The 19,120-nt window shown below is 44.2% G+C and overlaps 1 protein-coding gene across 1 annotated transcript in view; it reads left to right on the top strand.

Moving 5' to 3' along the window:
- Positions 1-19,120, top strand: part of LOC145413547 (plexin-B-like) — an 889,679-nt gene that overhangs the window by 364,081 nt on the left and 506,478 nt on the right. The window contains exon 3 of the mRNA XM_080283243.1: positions 3,146-3,274. Within this exon, the coding sequence (XP_080139369.1) occupies positions 3,146-3,274 (129 nt within the window). The remainder of the gene's footprint in view (positions 1-3,145; positions 3,275-19,120) is intronic.

Below are 19,120 nucleotides of genomic sequence, written 5' to 3'. Positions count from 1 at the left end.
TGCTCTGTTGCCCAACACGCCCCTTGGGAGGGTCTTGTCGCACATGACCCAACCTGGCAGACGGCTGGCGTGGCCTTTTGCTCTCGCCCGCCTCTTAACTCCCCGCCAGTCGCGCAAAAATCTGGCGACCTGACACTCTTTGGCAGGTAACAAGTCCCTTTGGTGGGGGTGTGACCTGGCCTGGGCTGGGAAGAGCAGCTGAGCGGGTGGATCCGGGTGAACTTGTCTAAATTATGTTCTTCTATTTTTTTCACAGGTCGAGTTCTTTACGGAAAAAGACAGGCATTTGCTTCTTCAGCTGTTGATACATAGGCTATTCTATGACCATTCTCTGCCAGGGTTATCGATGTTAGTTGAACTCATCATCGTAGTCGTTGTCATTGTCATCGTTATTATTATTATTATGTTGTTGTTGTTGTTGTTGTTGTTGTTATTCTGTCGTAATTTCCCCTACTATTATGGAGTGGACAGGATTCCGAAATAAGTGAAAGACAACAAAGTAAGAGCAGCGGGAACTAATAATCAGTGCTTGACCATTAAGTTATTTACTCATCATTTATTGGGCGGACAATAAATCACTGCCACCATCCCCGTATTTTTTGTTCCATGTTGTGTGATGTATGTTGGGACGTGGAGGCGAGAGCTGTGCAGGGAATCAGATAGCGTCACTGTCACACCTGCCCTTGTCGTTTTTAAGATTCCTAATTTTTTGTATATTTTCTTGTCCTTTTTTCATTTTCCTGTTGTTTTTGCTTTTTCATTCCGTTTTCCTTTTTCTTTTTCATTTTTCTTCGGTACACTTGTCTCCCTCTTCTGTAGTTTTGAAGGATCCTTTTTTTTTTTTTTTTTTTTTTCCTTAACCTTTGTTGTTTTTCTTATTTTTTCTATTTTTCACTCTTTCGTTTTCGTTTTCCTATATTTTTTACGATATACATGTCTCGCTCACAGTTAACTGTCCTCACAGATTTTTTTTTTTTTTCCCCAGCTGGGGATGTGTTGATTCTGGATGATAGAATCTTACCCAGTTTTTACGTTAAGCAAGTCTCCATAACAGTAAGCTTTTTCTAATATCGTTTTATTTTTTTCGTGTTTTGTCACCAATATTCACTCATTTTATTGTTGGGAAGGATGTGCAATATGTGTGAAGTAAACTATAGTAATAGAAGTACACTAGCAGTTTCATGCAGAAGTTAGGCTAAGGAGAGTTGCTTAATATCAAATCTAATTTTATAGTGAACTGTTTGATGGTTTTGTGAATGGAAATATAAACATACACAAGCCGTCTAATACACAGCTTGAGCATAGCAGAGATTATTCACTATTCACTATACAGTCCGGAATCTGCACGGAGTTAGAGAGGGACGCCTACAAATGATGGCACTGATATAACCAGGTCGCCCTGTTGCCTCTTTATACAAACGTCCGTTAACTACTATTCCCCAAAAGGAGGATGGTGAACTGCAGATCACCTTAAGCGTGCAGTCCACCGGGTTCACATTTTAGATGATCCCTGGGCTGCAGCAACTACCACGCCTAGTCTCTCAGTGAACACAAATAAAAGTACGACATTTTTTTTTTCTTTCCACAATTTAAGCTTAGAAAAGTTCGTAAATACTTCACTCGATCACAACAACCCCTCGCACACTCCTAAGCCGCCGCGAGGAATAGGGGACGTATCCATGAAGGGTTTTTGCTTGTTTCTGCAAAGTTCCCATAGCTATTATTATCAGAATTAATTTTTTGTTGCGCTTCTCAGTTTAGTATTCTCCTTTGTTCCTGTGTGAAGTACAATGTTTGGTAAGTCTGTGGGTAAAGATTAAAGCATAAGGAAGTAGTCTTAACCCCCTTAGTACAGTGACGTCCTTTGCATTTTATTCTTGCACCCTCCAAAGATTTTATTCAGCATACAGAAGATTTTCGAACTGGAGAGGGTTAGGTGCAGTCATCATTAGCCTCTCTCTGTCAGAAACTTCCAATTTGAAAATTAAACGAATAAATGAGTAAACTAGAAAGCACTGAGAGAGCGCATACCTCCGCCAATGCCATTGCCACTAAAAAGGATCCGGATCCGGATCCGTAGAGATATTGTGTGGAATACATAGGATCCAGACCCTCCCCCAAATTTAAGCAATTGTTCCTTGACCCATGGCCCAATCTTCCACAAAATTTTATTGAAATCCATTGAGAACTTTTGGAAATAATGTGCGGGATACATAGGATCCGGATCCGAATCCGTTTCCAAATTTATTCAGTTCTTTCTTGGCCCATGGCCTACCCTTCCACAAAATTTCAGGGAGATTCATTAAGAACTTTTGGAGATATTGTTGGGACACTTTGGATCCGGATCCGTCCCCAAATTTAATCAGTTCTTTCTTGGCCCATTCCCCACCCTTCCACCAGATTTCAGTGAAACTTATAGAGAAATTTTGGAGATATCGTCTGGACAAACAGACAGACAAATATAGATGAATACATAACCTCGTCCTAACTTCGTTGGTGGAGGTAATAAATAAAAAAATAAATAAATGTCGAGAGGAAGCGAGACTAAAATGAAAATAAGTCTTTTGACTGAAGGGGTAAAAAATAAAGTTCAAGAAAGTTATTGAATACCGTACGACCCTTGTTATTGTGACCGGTGTTTTCCTCATAGTTTGTGCTGCTGCCACAGAACTGATCACCCACTTGCACATGATTGACGCCGTTTTTTATAACCAGGACGCATAATTAAATATATAACTAAAAGTTTTTGATATTTTGTAAGCAGAGCAGGAAAGGAGGCTATATGTCACCATGTGGGAGTTATTAGGTATCATTTATATTCATCAATGCTGTGGTTATACGTGGTCATATTATTAAGCAATGAAGAGAACTTTTACTTAAGTATGTGTTACATTACTAAATATATGTGGAATTGTAAGGAAAAATTGAACGCATTATTACCTTGTGTATATTGGCTTTTTGCACATATTATATAGGAATGAATTGTAGAAGTATCAGGTAATGAGATCCTCCTACCTGCCTTTTAAAAGGTGCATTACCAACACCCCATTAAGAAAATCATTTCCTTACTAATACCCATAAAGCTTGAATTAGAAAATTTGATGTATATATTACTAACACCTTTGTCTCTGTTTTTCTCTGACAGGCACTTTTGGCCGGCCCTGAAGACGCGGCTGAGTATGGAGAAGACACCATAGATTCTGGGAGCCGAGTCCTGCCTGACATGGTTCTGGACGACTCCGGGGCCCACGTATTCGTCCTTACCACCACCAAGGTAAGCCTCGACCAAAGCTTTGTTCTTTTATATTGGACTGCTGTATATGAAGGTAAGAGAAGTGGCAAGCTTTCAGTCCCCATCTTCTTCTTTTTATATATTGAAAAATTGAAGAGAACTTGTGAAAGAAGCGAATGCAAGTGCCAGCCTTATTTGTGTATGTGGAATTCTTCAACAGGGAAGGGAGTGCAGGTCAAATACATAAGAATGTGTAAAACATAAATGAAAACAGGGAAAAGCTGTACTACTGGTCCTATTTAGGAACTAAATTGAATACAGGTTGAGTTCAGAAAAAGTGTGTCCAGAGAAAGAAGACACGATATAAGAGAGTGTTTCATCAGTCTACAAAATGAAGAGAAGGGACAGATTGGAAACGGTTATTAGCAGTATTGTGTAAGAAAAGAAAAAGTGGAGTTTAGCCCATATTGCGCCAGCTCACTTTAAGGTGGAAAATCCTCACCGAATGCCAGAATGTAATGAACGAGCTCCAAAAGGGGGAGGAGAGGGCTTTTTATTATTTCGAGCGCGGCCTGAGCACCGGGTGTATGGAACTGCTTCATAAACACTTGCTGACATCCCCCTCTCTACCCTGTCCCTAGCACAGCCACCGCCTTCCACCTCCTCAATGTGTTTCCTCCTGATAATTTATTTCTAGACGGTGTTCTCTTTTTCTTTCTTACTCTTATAATGTCTCAGCCTTTACGTTCAGTAATCTGCCTTTCTTGTGTTAACCTCATTCTGCCTCTTTCTGTCTCTTTAATTAATGTGTCCTCCGATCCGTCTTTCATCATGTACTGTTTCATTATTGCCCTCACACCATCTCTTCATGCTCGATCCCCCATCTCTCCCTCTTCCTTGCCCTCAGTTCGGTACTTTCCAGCTCACATTTATCTGTTTTCTTCCCCATACTAACTCTTTTCGTTCCCCTCAGGATTTTGGGATATGTATTCTTGCACCCTTACCCTCTCACTGCCAACTTTTTCCCGTTTCTAAATTCTTTTCTTGCTCTTCCTTCCCCTCCTACCATCTCCAAGTTCTTATAGCTCTTCATTTTCGTTCCTGTTTCAGTGTATTTTTCTTATCATTTTCGTCGAACCTGTTGATTACTGTCTTGTATGTATATGAAACAGTACTAAGTAATTAACAGTCTCAGATATTTCCCTCTTTCAGCCGTCATAGCGTCTCCGTCTCTTTGATCCACTGTCCATTTATCGTGGTCTTGCGGTAGTTGGTGCAGTTGGTAGTTAATTAGATGGATGGTTATAGTGGTTAGTGGGGATGGTGGTAGTTGGGGTGAGTGATAGTTGGCGGAACTGGTAGTGGAGGGTGATGTGAGTGGCGATGGTTGGTGCTGATTGAAGGTGATAAGCGTGTTGATGATAGTTTAGGTTGCTCATAGCGTGTTAATGAATGTGATAGCTAGTGAGGGAGGATATTATGACTGGTGCGGATGCCGGTGTTGGTAGTTGGCGAGAATTAGTGGAATTTTGTGCTTGAGTGTGTGATTTAGTGATGTTAAGTAAGGGTAGTGGTTGTAGTTAATGGTGATGATTGATGCTATTTAGTGATAATGGTGATAAATCCGTTAGCTGGTGTCGGTGATGGCATGTCAGAGATTGTGATAGTTGATGGAGGACAAGAATGGTGGTGCCAGGTGGTGGTTTAAGAGCTGTGGTGGTGATGAATGGAGATGGTGATGGTTATGGTGGTTGTTGAGGGTACTGTTAGGTTGTGCTGCTGATTGGTAAAGGTTAAGGACTGCGGTAGTGTTGACTGGTGAGTTTGGTGGTTGAAGATTTGTTAACGATTACTTAGTGACGGAGGATGTAGGTTATGATGACTGTGGTGAGGGAACAAGTGATTGGTGATGGATTGTGATAGTTATTAAAGGATTGTTATGGTGTTGTTAAGGGTGCTTGATGATGGTTTCTTGAGGATTGCTGTGGCGATTGGCAGAGAGGGCTGGGTTCATTAAGAAGATGGTGACAGTGGTTGTGGTGGTGTTGGTGGTGGTAGTGGTGGTGGTTATTGAGAATGTTGAAGATAGTGGTTGAGGTTGTGGTGATTGGTGAGTTTTGATGATACTGGTTGTGGTAATTGTGATTGGTGATCATGATGATGGTGATACTGGTTGTGATAGTAGTGGTTGGTGAGAGTGTTGGTGATATTGGTTGTGGTTGTGGTAGTTGGTGAGTGTTGTGATACTGGTTTTGATGGTGTTTGGTGAGTATTGGTGATATTGATTGTGGTTGTGGTGGTTGGTGAGGTTGTTTGTGATATTTGTGGTGGTTATGGTGATAGGTGATGTTGCTGTTGATATTGGTTGTAGTTGTGGTGGTTGGTGAGAATGTTGGTGGTATTGGTTGTGGTTGCGGTGGTTGGTGAGTGTGTGGATGGTATTGGTTGTAGTGTTTGGTGAGAGTGTTGGTGATAGTAGTGGTGGTTTTGGTAAGGCTGGTGAGAGTGTCGGAGGGTGAGCATCCAGAGTGAAGATTGTATCAGCCAAGCCTCGCCCAGGGCAGGAAGACCCTCTGGCTTTTACTGCCCTCTCCACCACTCCTTCAGCCTGCCTCCTTCCTTCTCCTTCTATTCTTATTCCTTCTCTCTTCCCCTTCTTCTCATTTCTCCTCGCCTCCCCTTCTCGTTCTTCCTCCTTTGTTTTTCGTTCCTTCTCTCTTCTAGTTAACATTTTTCTTATTCCTTTCGCTTCTTCCTCTCATACCTGTTGTTCTTCCCCCTCTCCCTATATATGTATTTTTTTTTTTCAGTAGTTTGTCTTATTCTGACCTGTGGTTCTCCTCTCTTTCCTCCTTCCTGATTGATTTTTTTTTTTTCTATCTTTCGCCTCTTCTCGCCATCGCTTTTATGTCTATTTTTTATTTTTGTTTGTCTGCCCTTTCTTTATATCCTGCCTTTCTTTATATTTCTGCTTGTCCGTTCTTCGTTTCCTGCTTGTCGTTTCCACTGCTCTTACATGACCATTCTTCCTCTCCAGTCTGTCACTCATTCTCTCTCTTTCCTGACGTTTCTTCTGGTTGATTTTTTCTTTCGGTCTCTTCTTTCGCATCTTCACATCCTTATCTGTTTTCCCATATTAACGTGATCTGTCCGTCTTTCTCCTTTCTGTTGCTTCTTCTTGCCTTCTTCATTTTGTTTCCTTTTCATCTTTTTTTATTCCCCTTCCCGACGTTCTTCCTGACGTTTTGTTTCAGGCCTGCTTTTAATTTTGTCTACTTCTCTTTCATCACTCTGCCATGTCTGACGTTTCTCTCTCTTGCGCCGGACTTACTTTCAGCCATTTCAGCATTCCACTGTTATCTTGTTTCTTATTATTATTAGCGTCTCATTTATGTCTAACTTTTTATCTCTTCTTTCGTCTTTACTCGTCTTTTGTTAGTTCTTTTTTTTTTCTTGGGTTCCTCCTCTTTCTTCTTCTCTTTTTCCTGTTTTCTTATTGGCGTTTATTTCTGCCGAACCCCCCCTCCCCCCCCCCCCCTCTCTCTCTCTCTCTCTCTCTCTCTCTCTCTCTCTCTCGACATTCTGAGTCTTTCATCTTCCCCTCATCTTTCTTCCACCATCTTCTAACTTCCTTTTCTCCCCAACTTTCCTCCCTTTCTTCTCTCTGCCATCTGTCCCTCGCCTTTTTGAATTTGCCTTTTATATTCAAGTTTCTGCCTCATTCTTCTTCCCCTCTTGTTTGTCATATTGGTCTTTATTTAACTTTACCTTTTTACCATCAAACTTTCTCCCCTCTTCCTCATTTCCCAGTCTCTCTCTCTCTCTCTCTCTCTCTCTCTCTCTCTCTCTCTCTCTCTCTCTCTCTCTCTCACCCGTCTTTCTGCCACCGCTATCTCTCTCCTGCCTGTCTCTGCCTTTCCTGCCTGACCATTTGTCTGCCTCCCCTCCATCTCTCTCACTCTCTCTCTGGTCTGCCTGTCTTTCTGCCTCCGTTAATCCGCCTCCCCCTCACCCCCCACATTCATCCTTCTTCGTCCTCTGCCTCTCCTCCCCCATCCCTCTTCTCTCCCCCATCCTTTTCCTCTCCCATCCTTCTCTCGCTTCGCTTTCATTTCCCTCACGTGTTCCTGTCTCCATCCCTCTTAGTCTCCGCCTCTTATTCTCCTTCATTTGGCGTCTCTCTCTCTCTCTCTCTCTCTCTCTCTCTCTCTCTCTCTCTCATCTGTATCTGTCTAACTGCCTAGCGTCTATCTTCCTCTCTCCAGTTGTTGCTATCATTACCATAATTATCATTAGATATGTATATTGTCTTTCTTTTTTATATTACCTTATCTTCTCCTTGTGTTCTTTTTTCTTAGTCCTCTTTTTTTTTTTTTTTAATTTGCCTGTTGTTTCCCTGCATGGACGTATTTCGGTCTTTTATTCAGTGTAATGCAAGGAGATTTTAAGTATTTGTTCTTGCCCTCATCTCTGTCTTTTATTCTCTTTCAATTGGAATATTACTTTCTACTTTACTCTCTTTCTCTTCCAGTTTTCCGGTATTGAGATGTTTCCCCCTCCTTCTGTATTCCGTCTGCTTCTGTGTCTTATCTCTGGTATTACGGTGCTTCGTCTCTTCATTTTATTTCTCCTCCTCCTGTATTCCGTGTGCTTCTGTCTCAATTTTCTGGTGTTACGGTGCTTTGTCTCTTGGTCATATATTATCTTACCGCCTTGTCTTTTTTTCCATCTGCTTCTGTGTCTTATCTCTGGTATTATGGTGCTTCATCTCTTGGGGTTCTGTCCCTGTTCTCTTTTATGTCATCTATTTCTGTGCCCATCCCTCTCAGTCGTCTCTTACTTCTTACTTTCATTTAACTTAGTATTATCTACTTCATGACTCAATTTCTCCCACACTTCTAACCTTCTGTCTCATGTTTCCATTTTTTTCGGACCCTGTTTCCCTCAACACGACTATATTTATTCTACCCCTGTCGCCATTCCCCTTGGTTCGCTTCTTCTCGTCCCCCTACATTTGGCATCTCCTTATCCTCCTCCTCCATCATATTTTTTTCTAACCTCCATTTTTTTGCCATCACTTATCGCTGTTTACTTTTTTCTTCTCGCGTGTTCACCCTCCCTGTTCCTCGTGGCTCATATGGTGTTCCCTCATTCCCTCCCCAGTAAGACTTTTTTCATCATTTATCATTCTACGCTCCCTGTTGCTTATGGCTTTGTAAATCGTTTCTTCTGTGTTCTTTATTTCCTTTTATCTTGTTTCTGACTCCCCTTTGCCACTCTTCTCTGTTACAATGTTGGTTTTTATTATGCCCTTCCAGTGAGCATCCTTTCCACGTTCACCATGCATCTCTGAACTATCCATCGCTTTACGTACAGTACTTTGCCATGTTGTGCTCTCAGTTTTTAACATTATTTTTCCCTCTTCTTAATTTATTCTGCTTTACCAGTTTTCTACTCTCTCTCTCTCTCTCTCTCTCTCTCTCTCTCTCTCTCTCTCTCTCTCTCTCTCTCTCTCTCTTCTTCGCACATCGTCCCGTCTCACATCCCTCTCTTTGTTTCCTTCACCCCTCACACCTCCCTTCTGTTCTGCGCCTTCTCCTCTCACACTTCCTCCTCTCTCTCTTTCTCCTCTCTCTCTCCTCTCTCCGATCCCTCCTCACACCTCCCATCTCTCCGCCCCCTCCTCCCTCCACACCTCCCTTCTCTCCGCCCCCTCCACACACCAGATTGCTACAGACAGCCCCCGAGCGCGCCTGCATTTAAATGATGCTTCCTGAGTGATGCCGAAGAGCTGAGTTCCCCTGTGTTTCCCTGGCGCATGACTTGAAGACTGGGGTGTCGTATGTGTTAGAGAGAGAGAGAGAGAGAGAGAGAGAGAGAGAGAGAGAGAGAGAGAGAGACAGTTATTATTTGTGAGAAGATAGGTTCAGGCTTTGTAAAAGGAGAGAAGAGGATTTGCGTGTGTGTGTGTGTGTGTGTGTGTGTGTGTGTGTGTGTGTGTGTGTGTGTGTGTGTGTGTGTGTGTGTGTGTGTGTAGGCCTGGGAGTGTTGTTATAGCAGTATTGTCTCTCTAGTTTAGTGTATTGTGTGGTTGGTGACTCCACCCTGCCCTCTCACCGTGGCACCTTCATTGTTACATTCTGTGTGTGTGTGTGTGTGTGTGTGTGGTGCATACAGAGAGAGAGAGAGAGAGAGAGAGAGAGAGAGAGAGAACACATAAACCCCTGTGAGAGGACTGGGTGGCTCTGAAGCATACCCCCATCCATCATCGTTTTTTCTGGTTTCTTCTCTGGGGCGTCACTCGTGTTTATCTATTAGGGCTTCGTAATAAGAGGGCCGGCCAGTTGTTCCGCGTCAGGCCGGGGACGAGGAAGAGGGAGAGGGTGCTGAAAAAGTGCCTCCTCATATTACTTAGTGCTGCGCGAGGAACTTTGAGGATCGTAGGATGATGGTGGTGATGATAGTGGTGATGATGGTGGCAGTGGTGATGGTGATGATGGTGGTGGTGGTGACGATGATGGTAGTGGTGATGGTGATGATGTTGATGGGGGTGGAGGTGACGATGATGATATTGGTGATGGTGGTGGTGGTGGTGGTTGGTATGTTAGTAATGATGTTAAGATAAAGATGGTATTGATGTTGATGGTGAAAATGATTATGATTTTGATGTTGACGATGATGATGGCGTGAGTGGGTGCTTAATTTTGCTTATTTGGGAAATCTATAAAATCATGAGAGACAGGCAAGAAAGAACACAACTTATGCTCAGTTTTCATGTAGCAAAGGGTAATTACAATATGCTTGAGCGGGGGACTACGCCTCCCTTTCCTTGTATAGGAAGTTTAATTTAAGAACCCCATCGAGCATAGTTTGTGGTGAAATCAGCCTCCTATAATTCTTGTGATTCATGAGAGGGAAAAAAAAAAGAGCTGGGACATCCCCTTTCTCTGATTTATGTACCGAAGGAGATTTACTACTATTGTTTTTGATCCCACGTCACTTGTTATAAGAAACAGGTTTATAATGGTGATCATCTTCTTCATAATTTCTGCTGTATGTTGTTTTAGGGCTGTGTGTGTGTGTGTGTGTGTGTGTGTGTGTGTGTGTGTGTGTGTGTGTGTGTACTTGCTTTTATGTGGTTGTATGGAGTGGCCCGATGGCGGATGAGGGAGCAGTCTGGGGCGGATCAGAAGCGAGATCACCCTATGAGCTCCAGGGCCGAGGCAGCTGTCAGGGTGTGTGTAGAAGAGAGGCAGAGCAGGTGTGTAGAATTTGCTGCATTATGTAGTGGGTGAAGAGTGTGCGTATGTATGGAGATTTGTTGATGATGATATAGAAGAGAATTTTAAAGAAGTCTTCTGAGTACATGTAGCAGAGTGGTAGTGAAGGGTGTGAAAAATTATTGCATTCCATAGTAGATGGCGAATTTTGTAGATGTGGAGATTTATTGATGAGGGGTATGTGAAGAGGGTTTTTAAGAAGGGAGTGCTTGGTATGAGTCCGAGCAGATATATACAGCTGGGTCATGCGCAGAAACGTTTCTATGTATGGATGGATGGATGGATGGATGTAGTGAAAATGTGTGTCGACGTAAGAGATGTGCAGGGAGATAGTTGTAAAGAGGATGTTTGGAGAGTGTGAGGGAGGGGCGTGTGTTTTGAAACTACCTTGAATAGATATAGCAGAATCAGGAGGGAAAGCTCGAGAATCCGGTGAAAGGTTAATGTGACAGAGTAGGGTACAAAAAGGAACATGCCTGGAGTAGTGATGAGTTGTGATAGATTGACTTGAGATAAAGTTTGATGGACCGACTTGGGGATTAGGTGTCTGGCAGTAGATAGAAATTCATATACAAGCAGGCTAGGGGGCTGAATATTTACTCCGGGTGTGTTAATAGAAAACATCCAAGAGTAAATTTTTAGGGGCTTGCTCCAGATGGAGATTCAGGAACAGGTGTTTGTCAAGTTAAATGCCCCCCCCCCCCTTTTTTTTGTGGGATTAGATACATTAGGCGTGCGTATGTTGAGACAAGTGTGGGGGGGACACTGACTTAGGAGAGTGCGTGGGAGTGGGAGTTGGTGCATTTGCTTGAGTGAGTGTGTGGGAGGAAGTGTTAAGAATAAACCCCTGAGGCTAATCAATTTTCATGGGATCTGGGTTTGTGAGGTGTAAGAGGGTTGCGAGTTAATATTTTACAACTTAATCAGGGAGTGTGATTAAGGCGTTCCTCCCGGCGGCCACAGGTGCTGCAACGACCAAGATTAATTATTTATTCATCGCTTCATCTGTTGTCACACGCTCTCCCTCGGGCACCCTAACATCCTGCCTCTCCTGCATCCTGCCTTGCTCTCCCCTTCTGTAACGGGCTGATACGATCATTCTGATTGGTTCTTATGTTAGCGGTATTATTTGACATCGCGCACTCCTTCACCCATTTTTCTTCCAGCCTCTATTCATCCACCCTGCCGAATGTCATTACCCACCTCACAGCACCTACTCACCCCATCCCCCCGAAACGTACCCATTTCCTACATACCCACATACTATGCCCTTGTTTTTTGCTCTGCTCACTGTAGCGTATCACTTCTGGGTACTCCTGCTTGCCATTACTTATCCTCCTTGCTGATTGTAATGCTCTTATACAATGTTTTTCTTAAGTTCTCCATCCTCATTGTCTTTTCCTTATCTTGTATACCCTCCTGTTAAGCCTGAATACGCTCTTCATTCCTCTACGTCATTTACTTTCCAGATATGTGTTCATCTCTTGCGCACTTTCCCCATACTCCATCCTTATTTACGCAGGTCGTATCTTCAGTACGTGCGTATGCAGCTTTCCCCCCCCCCCTCTCTCTCTCTCTCTCTCTCTCTCTCTTTTCATGTGTGTGTGTGTATATATATATATATATATATATATATATATATATAATCCCGTCCTGTAAATCATTCATTCTCACTTTTTCTCCGTTGAAACGAGTATCTACATTGTGTTTCTCTTCCTGCGCTTAATAATATAAAGACTACTGTTAAAACATATTTTTGTCTTTTTATTTTTTTTTTTTAATACTCACGCTCCTATGACTAACTTCCGGCCGAATAAAATAACCTGGTATTAATCCAAATAAAATACAAGTAATTGCAGGTTAATGAACATAATATCAATATTCTAAGGCTTTTAATACTTTTCCAACTGCATAATATATCGGTAGTCTGGTGTCAGCCCAGAGAGAGGGGGAGGGGTAAGTAAGGCACCTTCCTTTGTCTCAGCACTTGCAGTCATCAAACCTCAAATCTTCTCCCACGCCACTTACATTCCTCCATCATATTGACATTACGTACACAAGCCACTCAGTGTGCATGCCTACCCCACCCAGCCTACCTTCCTTGCATCCTAACCTGTCACACCATCCCTCATGCAGCACACAAGCTCCCTCCCTTTCCCTCACCCCACAGTTCCTCATTACAGCGTCTCATGTGCTCCTCTGTTTCTCGCTTCGTACCCCCTTCCGCTGTGCGCACACAATCTCTCCTTTACGCTCGACTTACCTGCATGTTTGTCTAACTATATCCTTGTGTTTGTCTGTCTGTATGTGTCTCTATCTATCTGTCTCTATATCTATCAGTCTTTCTATCTGTATCTGTGTCCGTCTGTCTATATATCCATCTGTTGATCGATTGATGTACTGTCTTTATCAAACAATCTGTCTATCTGTTTATATTTTTCAACATCATGTATACTGTATATCCCCATATAATCTGCCCAGCACATCAGCCACCCGGATCCTCTACCGGTTCCCTTGCCTTACTACCGTAACTCTTTTTACCCCGTTGTCTCCTTTACCTGCCTACCTCGCCCTTTCCACGTAACCCCCTTAATACGATGATGTCCTCTATGTTCTTGTTACTTGACATCTCCCATAAAAGAAAAAAAAAGTCACTAGATACCAAAGGACGACCTCGGACTGAATGGGTTAAAATTCCTCCTCACTACTTGTATTTCCCACAGTCTATGTATTCCCCACACTCCTTGTATTCCTCTTATTTGTTGTATTACCCACATCTGTATATATTCTCCCCAATAATAATCTTCCCTCAACCCACATGTATCCCCTTCACTCATGTGTACCTCTTCCATCCACATGTTTCTTCCACCTCTCTCATTTTTCTTCCAGGTGCATATTTTGTCTTCTTAGACGCGCTTTTCATCCCCACACATATATCTTCCCCCCCCACCACCACTAACACATTATCCCCTCGTGCACTAACATGTCTTCCTCCACCCACCTATCTTTTTTTCCCGTCACACATCTTTTCCCTCTCTCACGTATCATCCCACAGCCACTCCTTCCATATCTACATTTCTTTAGTTCCACACATCTTCCCCACACCCACTTATCTTCCCAGTAATTACTTTATCTTTCCCACACTCACTCATCTACCCCACACCCACTTATCTACCCTACGCCCACATATCTTCCGACCCCCACCACCTCAACTCGCACGTCTTCCCCAAACTCCCCCATCCATATGTCTTCCCCCTCCCCTACCCACGTACCCTCCTTCTCTCGCGCATATCTTCCCCCACTCACTTATCTTTCCCCCCACCCACATATCTTCCTCCCACCTCCCACCCACACATCTTCCCCTCCACCCACCACCAACTCAGCAGTCATAGGATCCTCTCTATCACCGACCCGAATCTGTGTCGTATTTCACTGCCCTGCCTGTCACCCCTCCTCCAACGGTGACCTTGAAACCCCCCATCCCCGCCCCTCTTCTCTCCGCCCCTCTTCTCTCCGCCTTTGCTTCCCTTCCCTGTCTTGCCTGCTGCCATCACCTTTCCATCCACAATCTCTCATTCATGCAAGTTCGTATATTTCTTCTCACCCCTCTGTCTCTTACGCCGTATCACCACATTTCCTTTCCCATCTCCTTTTTCTTCTACTTCCACATCTCCCCTCCCTGTTCCCTGCCAGCTTTCGTACTTTTAATTCCTTTTCTTGCTAACATTCCTCATCTCCCATTCTTCGCCTCCTTACTCGACCAACACAGTCTTGTTTTCGCCCGCTCTCAGTCACCTTATTCCTGCATCTCCTGCACTATCTCAGCCCTCCCCCTCCCCCTCAGCTCTCCATCCTTCCCCATGCCTCCATCCTCTCCCTTCTTTATTCCCCCTCCTCTCCCCTCCCTCCTCTCCGTCACTTCGTCGCTGCCTCACATGTCGCGCTCCAGCCACCTCTCATGTCTACAGAGAACATTCCGGTTGTGAGTTGATATCTATTTTTTTTTTACTGAAGTCCCTGAACCTCGTAAAAATTGAGTCTGATGGCAGAGGATTATACTACCCTGTGCCGGATTTGCTGTTGATTCTGATGTTGCAGGAGTCAGGGTCGAAGATGGTACGTAATTTCTGGCTGTTGTAATCCTGCTAACTGGGTATGATCTTGCCCTGATGACCCCGCGGCCGAGAATCTGACGTAGTTGTGACAGGTGCCTCTCCTCCTATGCTGCTTGTCTGCTCTGTTGAAGGGTGGCTGCCAGCTGTGCAATCGAAAGGGCTGACTGGAGCTCTTATTGATCTCGGGCTAAATTGAGCGCTGTTAATACTATCCTTTACATGTGAAAGCCGGGGATAAATCGAGCGTTTTTGTTGATTCTGTTCTATTTTTGAATGCCTGCAATCACTGGAGAACTGAAAGTTGTTCTCTTTAATCCGATGACGTAGTTCATATTTTATTCTTTGCTGTTGCCAGACGATTTTATTCAGCACTGGGAAATCTGTCGTGGTGAGGGCATTAATGAGGGCTGTATTTAACCAGCCCAGTGTGAAGATCTCTCCCGAGCTGAATGAAATCATGTGAGAATAATTTTACATCGCTTGATTTACTAAGGGGCTAACTTCCTTCATATCAAGAGGTCTCCACAGAACACGAATGGCATTGTGTATCGGTAGCCAGAATGAGATACGGTCGACGTCGTGACAACGTTGGGGTAAAATACCAGTGGGTGCCTTGAAAGTCTATCTTTCTATCTATCTGTTGCCAAACGCCTCAATCCCGTACAGGGTGGCCATAAACAAATCGCCTCCACGTCGCCCTGTCCCCCGCCATTTCACTGCCCTGCTCCCAATTCACACCCCTCTCTCTCATATACCTCTCCACTCCATCCCTCCATCTCATCCTCGGCCTCCCCCTCCCTCTCCCCCCCTCTACCTTGCTCACATACACTCTCCTCGTCAGTCTCTCACCCTCCATGCTCTCCACATGGCCAAACCACCTAGGTGTGTTCCTCCTAACGCTTCCTATCACATCCACATCCACACCACAACGCTCCTTTACAGTATATCCTTATTTGTCAGCCTGTCTCTCCATATGACTCCACAGGCTCCTCTTAAATGACTCATTTCCACTGCTTTCACTCTTGACTTGTGTCTTGGGTAAATAATGAATGTCAGGTGATGAAATAATTATGGAAGTTGTAAAGCAGAAGAACTATATAGACTTTATGCCTGTAACTATCGATGTTGGTGGATATGACTGTGCACAACTTAAGATTGACTAAATAGCATAATACTGTATCTGTGGGTTTAGGGAGATGAGAACTGTGTACCCGTTATATGGTGAGAATGAATTAGCATTGCATATTATGGCAGTGAAATTTAAAATGTGAAATAATTTTGTAAATGATCATTCTAAATTAGGTCTTTTGTTAACATATCTGCGAATACATCAGCACATATTTCTTCAGTTAACTCTCTCATGGTACTTTTCTCTCCTGTTTTAATCCAGCTAACGCCATTTAGTTTAGGTGATGGGGAGTTGTAAAAACCTCTTGTCATAATACTGGCACCCTTAACCCTCACATTTTCTTAATTGTTTTCTCCATTTTCCCTCTAAATTCTTGTCTGCAAACGATGACACTGATAAGAGATACTATCGTCTGCAGTCAGATTAATTTGCATCGGCGCCTCTGAGGGCTATTGTAATGCTGTTCCTGCCGCTGTTGTGTGAAGGCAACATTGGACAAGCATTTTGGGGAGAGGAGGGCCAGAGAGAGAGAGAGAGAGAGAAAGAGAGAGAGAGAGATTCTAAAGTGGAAGAGCAAGGTTAAGAGGAGAAATGTAAGAAATGAAAAAGGGAGACGAGAGGGTCAGTGGGAGAGGGGTGCTATGGTGGGAAGGAGAGAGAAGATGGGAAAGTGTGTGTGTGTGTGTGTGTGTGTGTGTGTGTGTGTGTGTGTGTGTGTGTGTGTGTGTGTGTGTGTGTGTGTGTGTGTGTGTGTCGAGATGTTATCATGGGAGGGTGTCTTGTCCTCGCAGACCTCCCAATGTTGTTTTACTCCTGTCCCATCTACCAGGGTGATCTTGACCCTCCTTGGACTCCTCCTACATCGTATCCCACCTACCAGTCCACACCGTCCGTCCCATGTACCAGTCCACACCATTCATTCCACCTAGGTTGTCATTTAGTTCCATTCTACCTGGTGCATCCATCCCACCTATTAACTCATGCCCTCCCCTCCATCCGTCATTCTAGATTGTTCTTCCTACATGCATCAGTCCCACCTACCAATCCACACCATCCTTCCTACATAGTCCATTATTCCATCTCTTGGATTGCACCTGCTGCGTCCTTCCTACCTACCAATCACCCTCTTTGGGCTGCTTTTACACCAGCCACTCCACATCATCGATCTCACCTGGTCACTTAGTCCATTCCCTCCATCCTACCTGCAACTTCCATCCCACATGCAGCTTCCATCTCCCCTACAATACTATCCAGCCCACTTTGCCATTCTACACTGTCCATCCTACCTACACCCATCTCGCCTACCAGTTCAGCCCATTCATCTAGTCCCTCCACTTCATTCTGTCCCCACTACCAGACCATCTCGTCCACTAGTTTTAGACATCGTGGACACATTACTTCTCCCTTAAGCCCACGTTTAATTTGCTGCACGTCCACTTAGCCATCCGATGCCATCAGGATACGTATTAAACTACCCACCTAACTGTCTATTTCTTTAATATACTCAACTGATTCACCAGGAAGCCATCTGTTTACTGTCCTCAAACCACCCACTGAACCATCCAAATGAAGAATTGACTGTGAATGACTGCTACATTATGTCAATTCTTTTCGTCTACCGATTCCTACTGACAGCTTACACCATCAAGCTCTCCATCTGACCAACCTTCTTAGCCCGTCTCCAACCTCTTCATTCCAACCACGGATAATCTAGAACCACTCATATTTCCATCCCTTTCTTCCATGGACTGCTTCAAACCAGCCCCCTAGCCGCACCTTCCAACCACTTTTCTAAGCCGTCCACCTGACCAATGTTCTTCCCATTCTTCTTTTCAACCACCTAGGGTATTCTGTCAAAACCACCCACTTAACCATCCCTCCCAACCACATAAACCACCAGACCACACACCCACCTGCACAGCCCCTCAACTTCACCCCCCTTGAAGTGAACGCCGTGGTCCTCCCTTCACTCACCCCCTTGGAACGTCAGGTTGAGATCGACTTGAAGGGAGCCACTTTCTTGTTCCGTCCCATGATACGTCTCGTTAACCTGTCCTTCTGTCTGGCTCCCCTGTCTTGTCCACTCGTTCCTGTGTTCTCATATCCACTCGTCCTTCAGCCCTTCCTTCCCATGTTTTTAATTGCCCTCCAGACCCCGTATTTATTTCATCCTTTGTTATCTTTTCATTGTCATTTTATCCCTCTGTCTCCCACCTCTCTCTTCCTGAACGTGTCTCTGTCCGGCTCTTCTGCCCTGTCCACTCGTCCCTGTGTTGTTTATACTCTCCTCCTCGGATCTCTAGCCCTTCCTTCCCGTATTTTTAACAGCCTTCCAATCCCCGTTTGTATTTCATCCTTTGTCTTCGTTTCAATGTCATTTTATCCCTCTGTCTCCCGTCTTTCTCTGCCTCTCTGTCTGGTTCTGTCTTGTCCACCCGTCCTTCAGTCCATCTCCTTATTTTCAACTGCATCCTCTTCCACGTGTCTGTCACATTCCCTGACCCTTTGTTTCCCGTCTTTTTCTTCTTCAACCAATCTCTCTGTCCGGTTCTCCTGTCCCTTCCACTTGTCCACATGTTCTTCTATTCATTTGTGCGTCAGTCCCACCCGTATGTTTAATTGCAGCCTGTCCACGAGCCTGCTTCATTCTTTGTCTCCCTTTACAGTCGTCATTTTATTCCTTTCTCTCGTTTTTCCCTTTCATTCTTAACCCATACCTATGTCCAGGTTTCCTGACTTTGCCACTCGTTGCTGTGTTCTCAAATCATAGTGTCCAGCCTTTCTCAGTATTTCAGTGTCTTCCCTTCCCTATGTTTGTCTCATCCTTTTTACCCCCCCCCCCCTTTTCTCTGCTGTCATTCTGTCGCTCTGTCTCCCGTCTTTCTTTCCTTCTCTTGCTCCCCCCCCCCTCTCTCTTTCCCACTCTGGTCAACCCCCCCCCCTCTCTCCTTGTCCCATTCACTTGTCTCTGTGTTCGTTTCTCCCTCGTCTCCTTATTCAACAGTCACTCAAGTCTCCTGTCTTCTATATATTTATTTTCTAGTTACATTCGTCCCTTTTTTCTGTCTTCTCGTTCTCTCCTACCCTCATCCCTTCATCCCTTTGCTTGTCCACCACCATTCTTGTTCACGGCCATTCGTCTGTGTAATGTTTCTCTGTTCATATCCCTCTTCTAACTACACATTTACGTTCTCTCAATTTCTCTCTTCCCTTAACCTTCGTTGTTCCTCTTACGTTCCTGGTTCCATTTACTTCCGTTCTGCATACCCTATCTCTTCCCTTTACATTCCACTTTCCTTACGTTACATGTTTTCTTTCTCAGTTGTTGGCTGCATATACTTGTCCTCTTGTGCTGTGCAGAACA

This window comes from Coenobita brevimanus, chromosome 96 (assembly GCF_032717465.1).
Source record: "Coenobita brevimanus isolate Jiangsu-jjx chromosome 96, ASM3271746v2, whole genome shotgun sequence".
In the NCBI taxonomy this organism is placed as follows: domain Eukaryota; kingdom Metazoa; phylum Arthropoda; class Malacostraca; order Decapoda; family Coenobitidae; genus Coenobita; species Coenobita brevimanus.
Note: the sequence above shows the minus strand (reverse complement) of the source record. Positions and strands in the feature narration are given on the sequence as shown.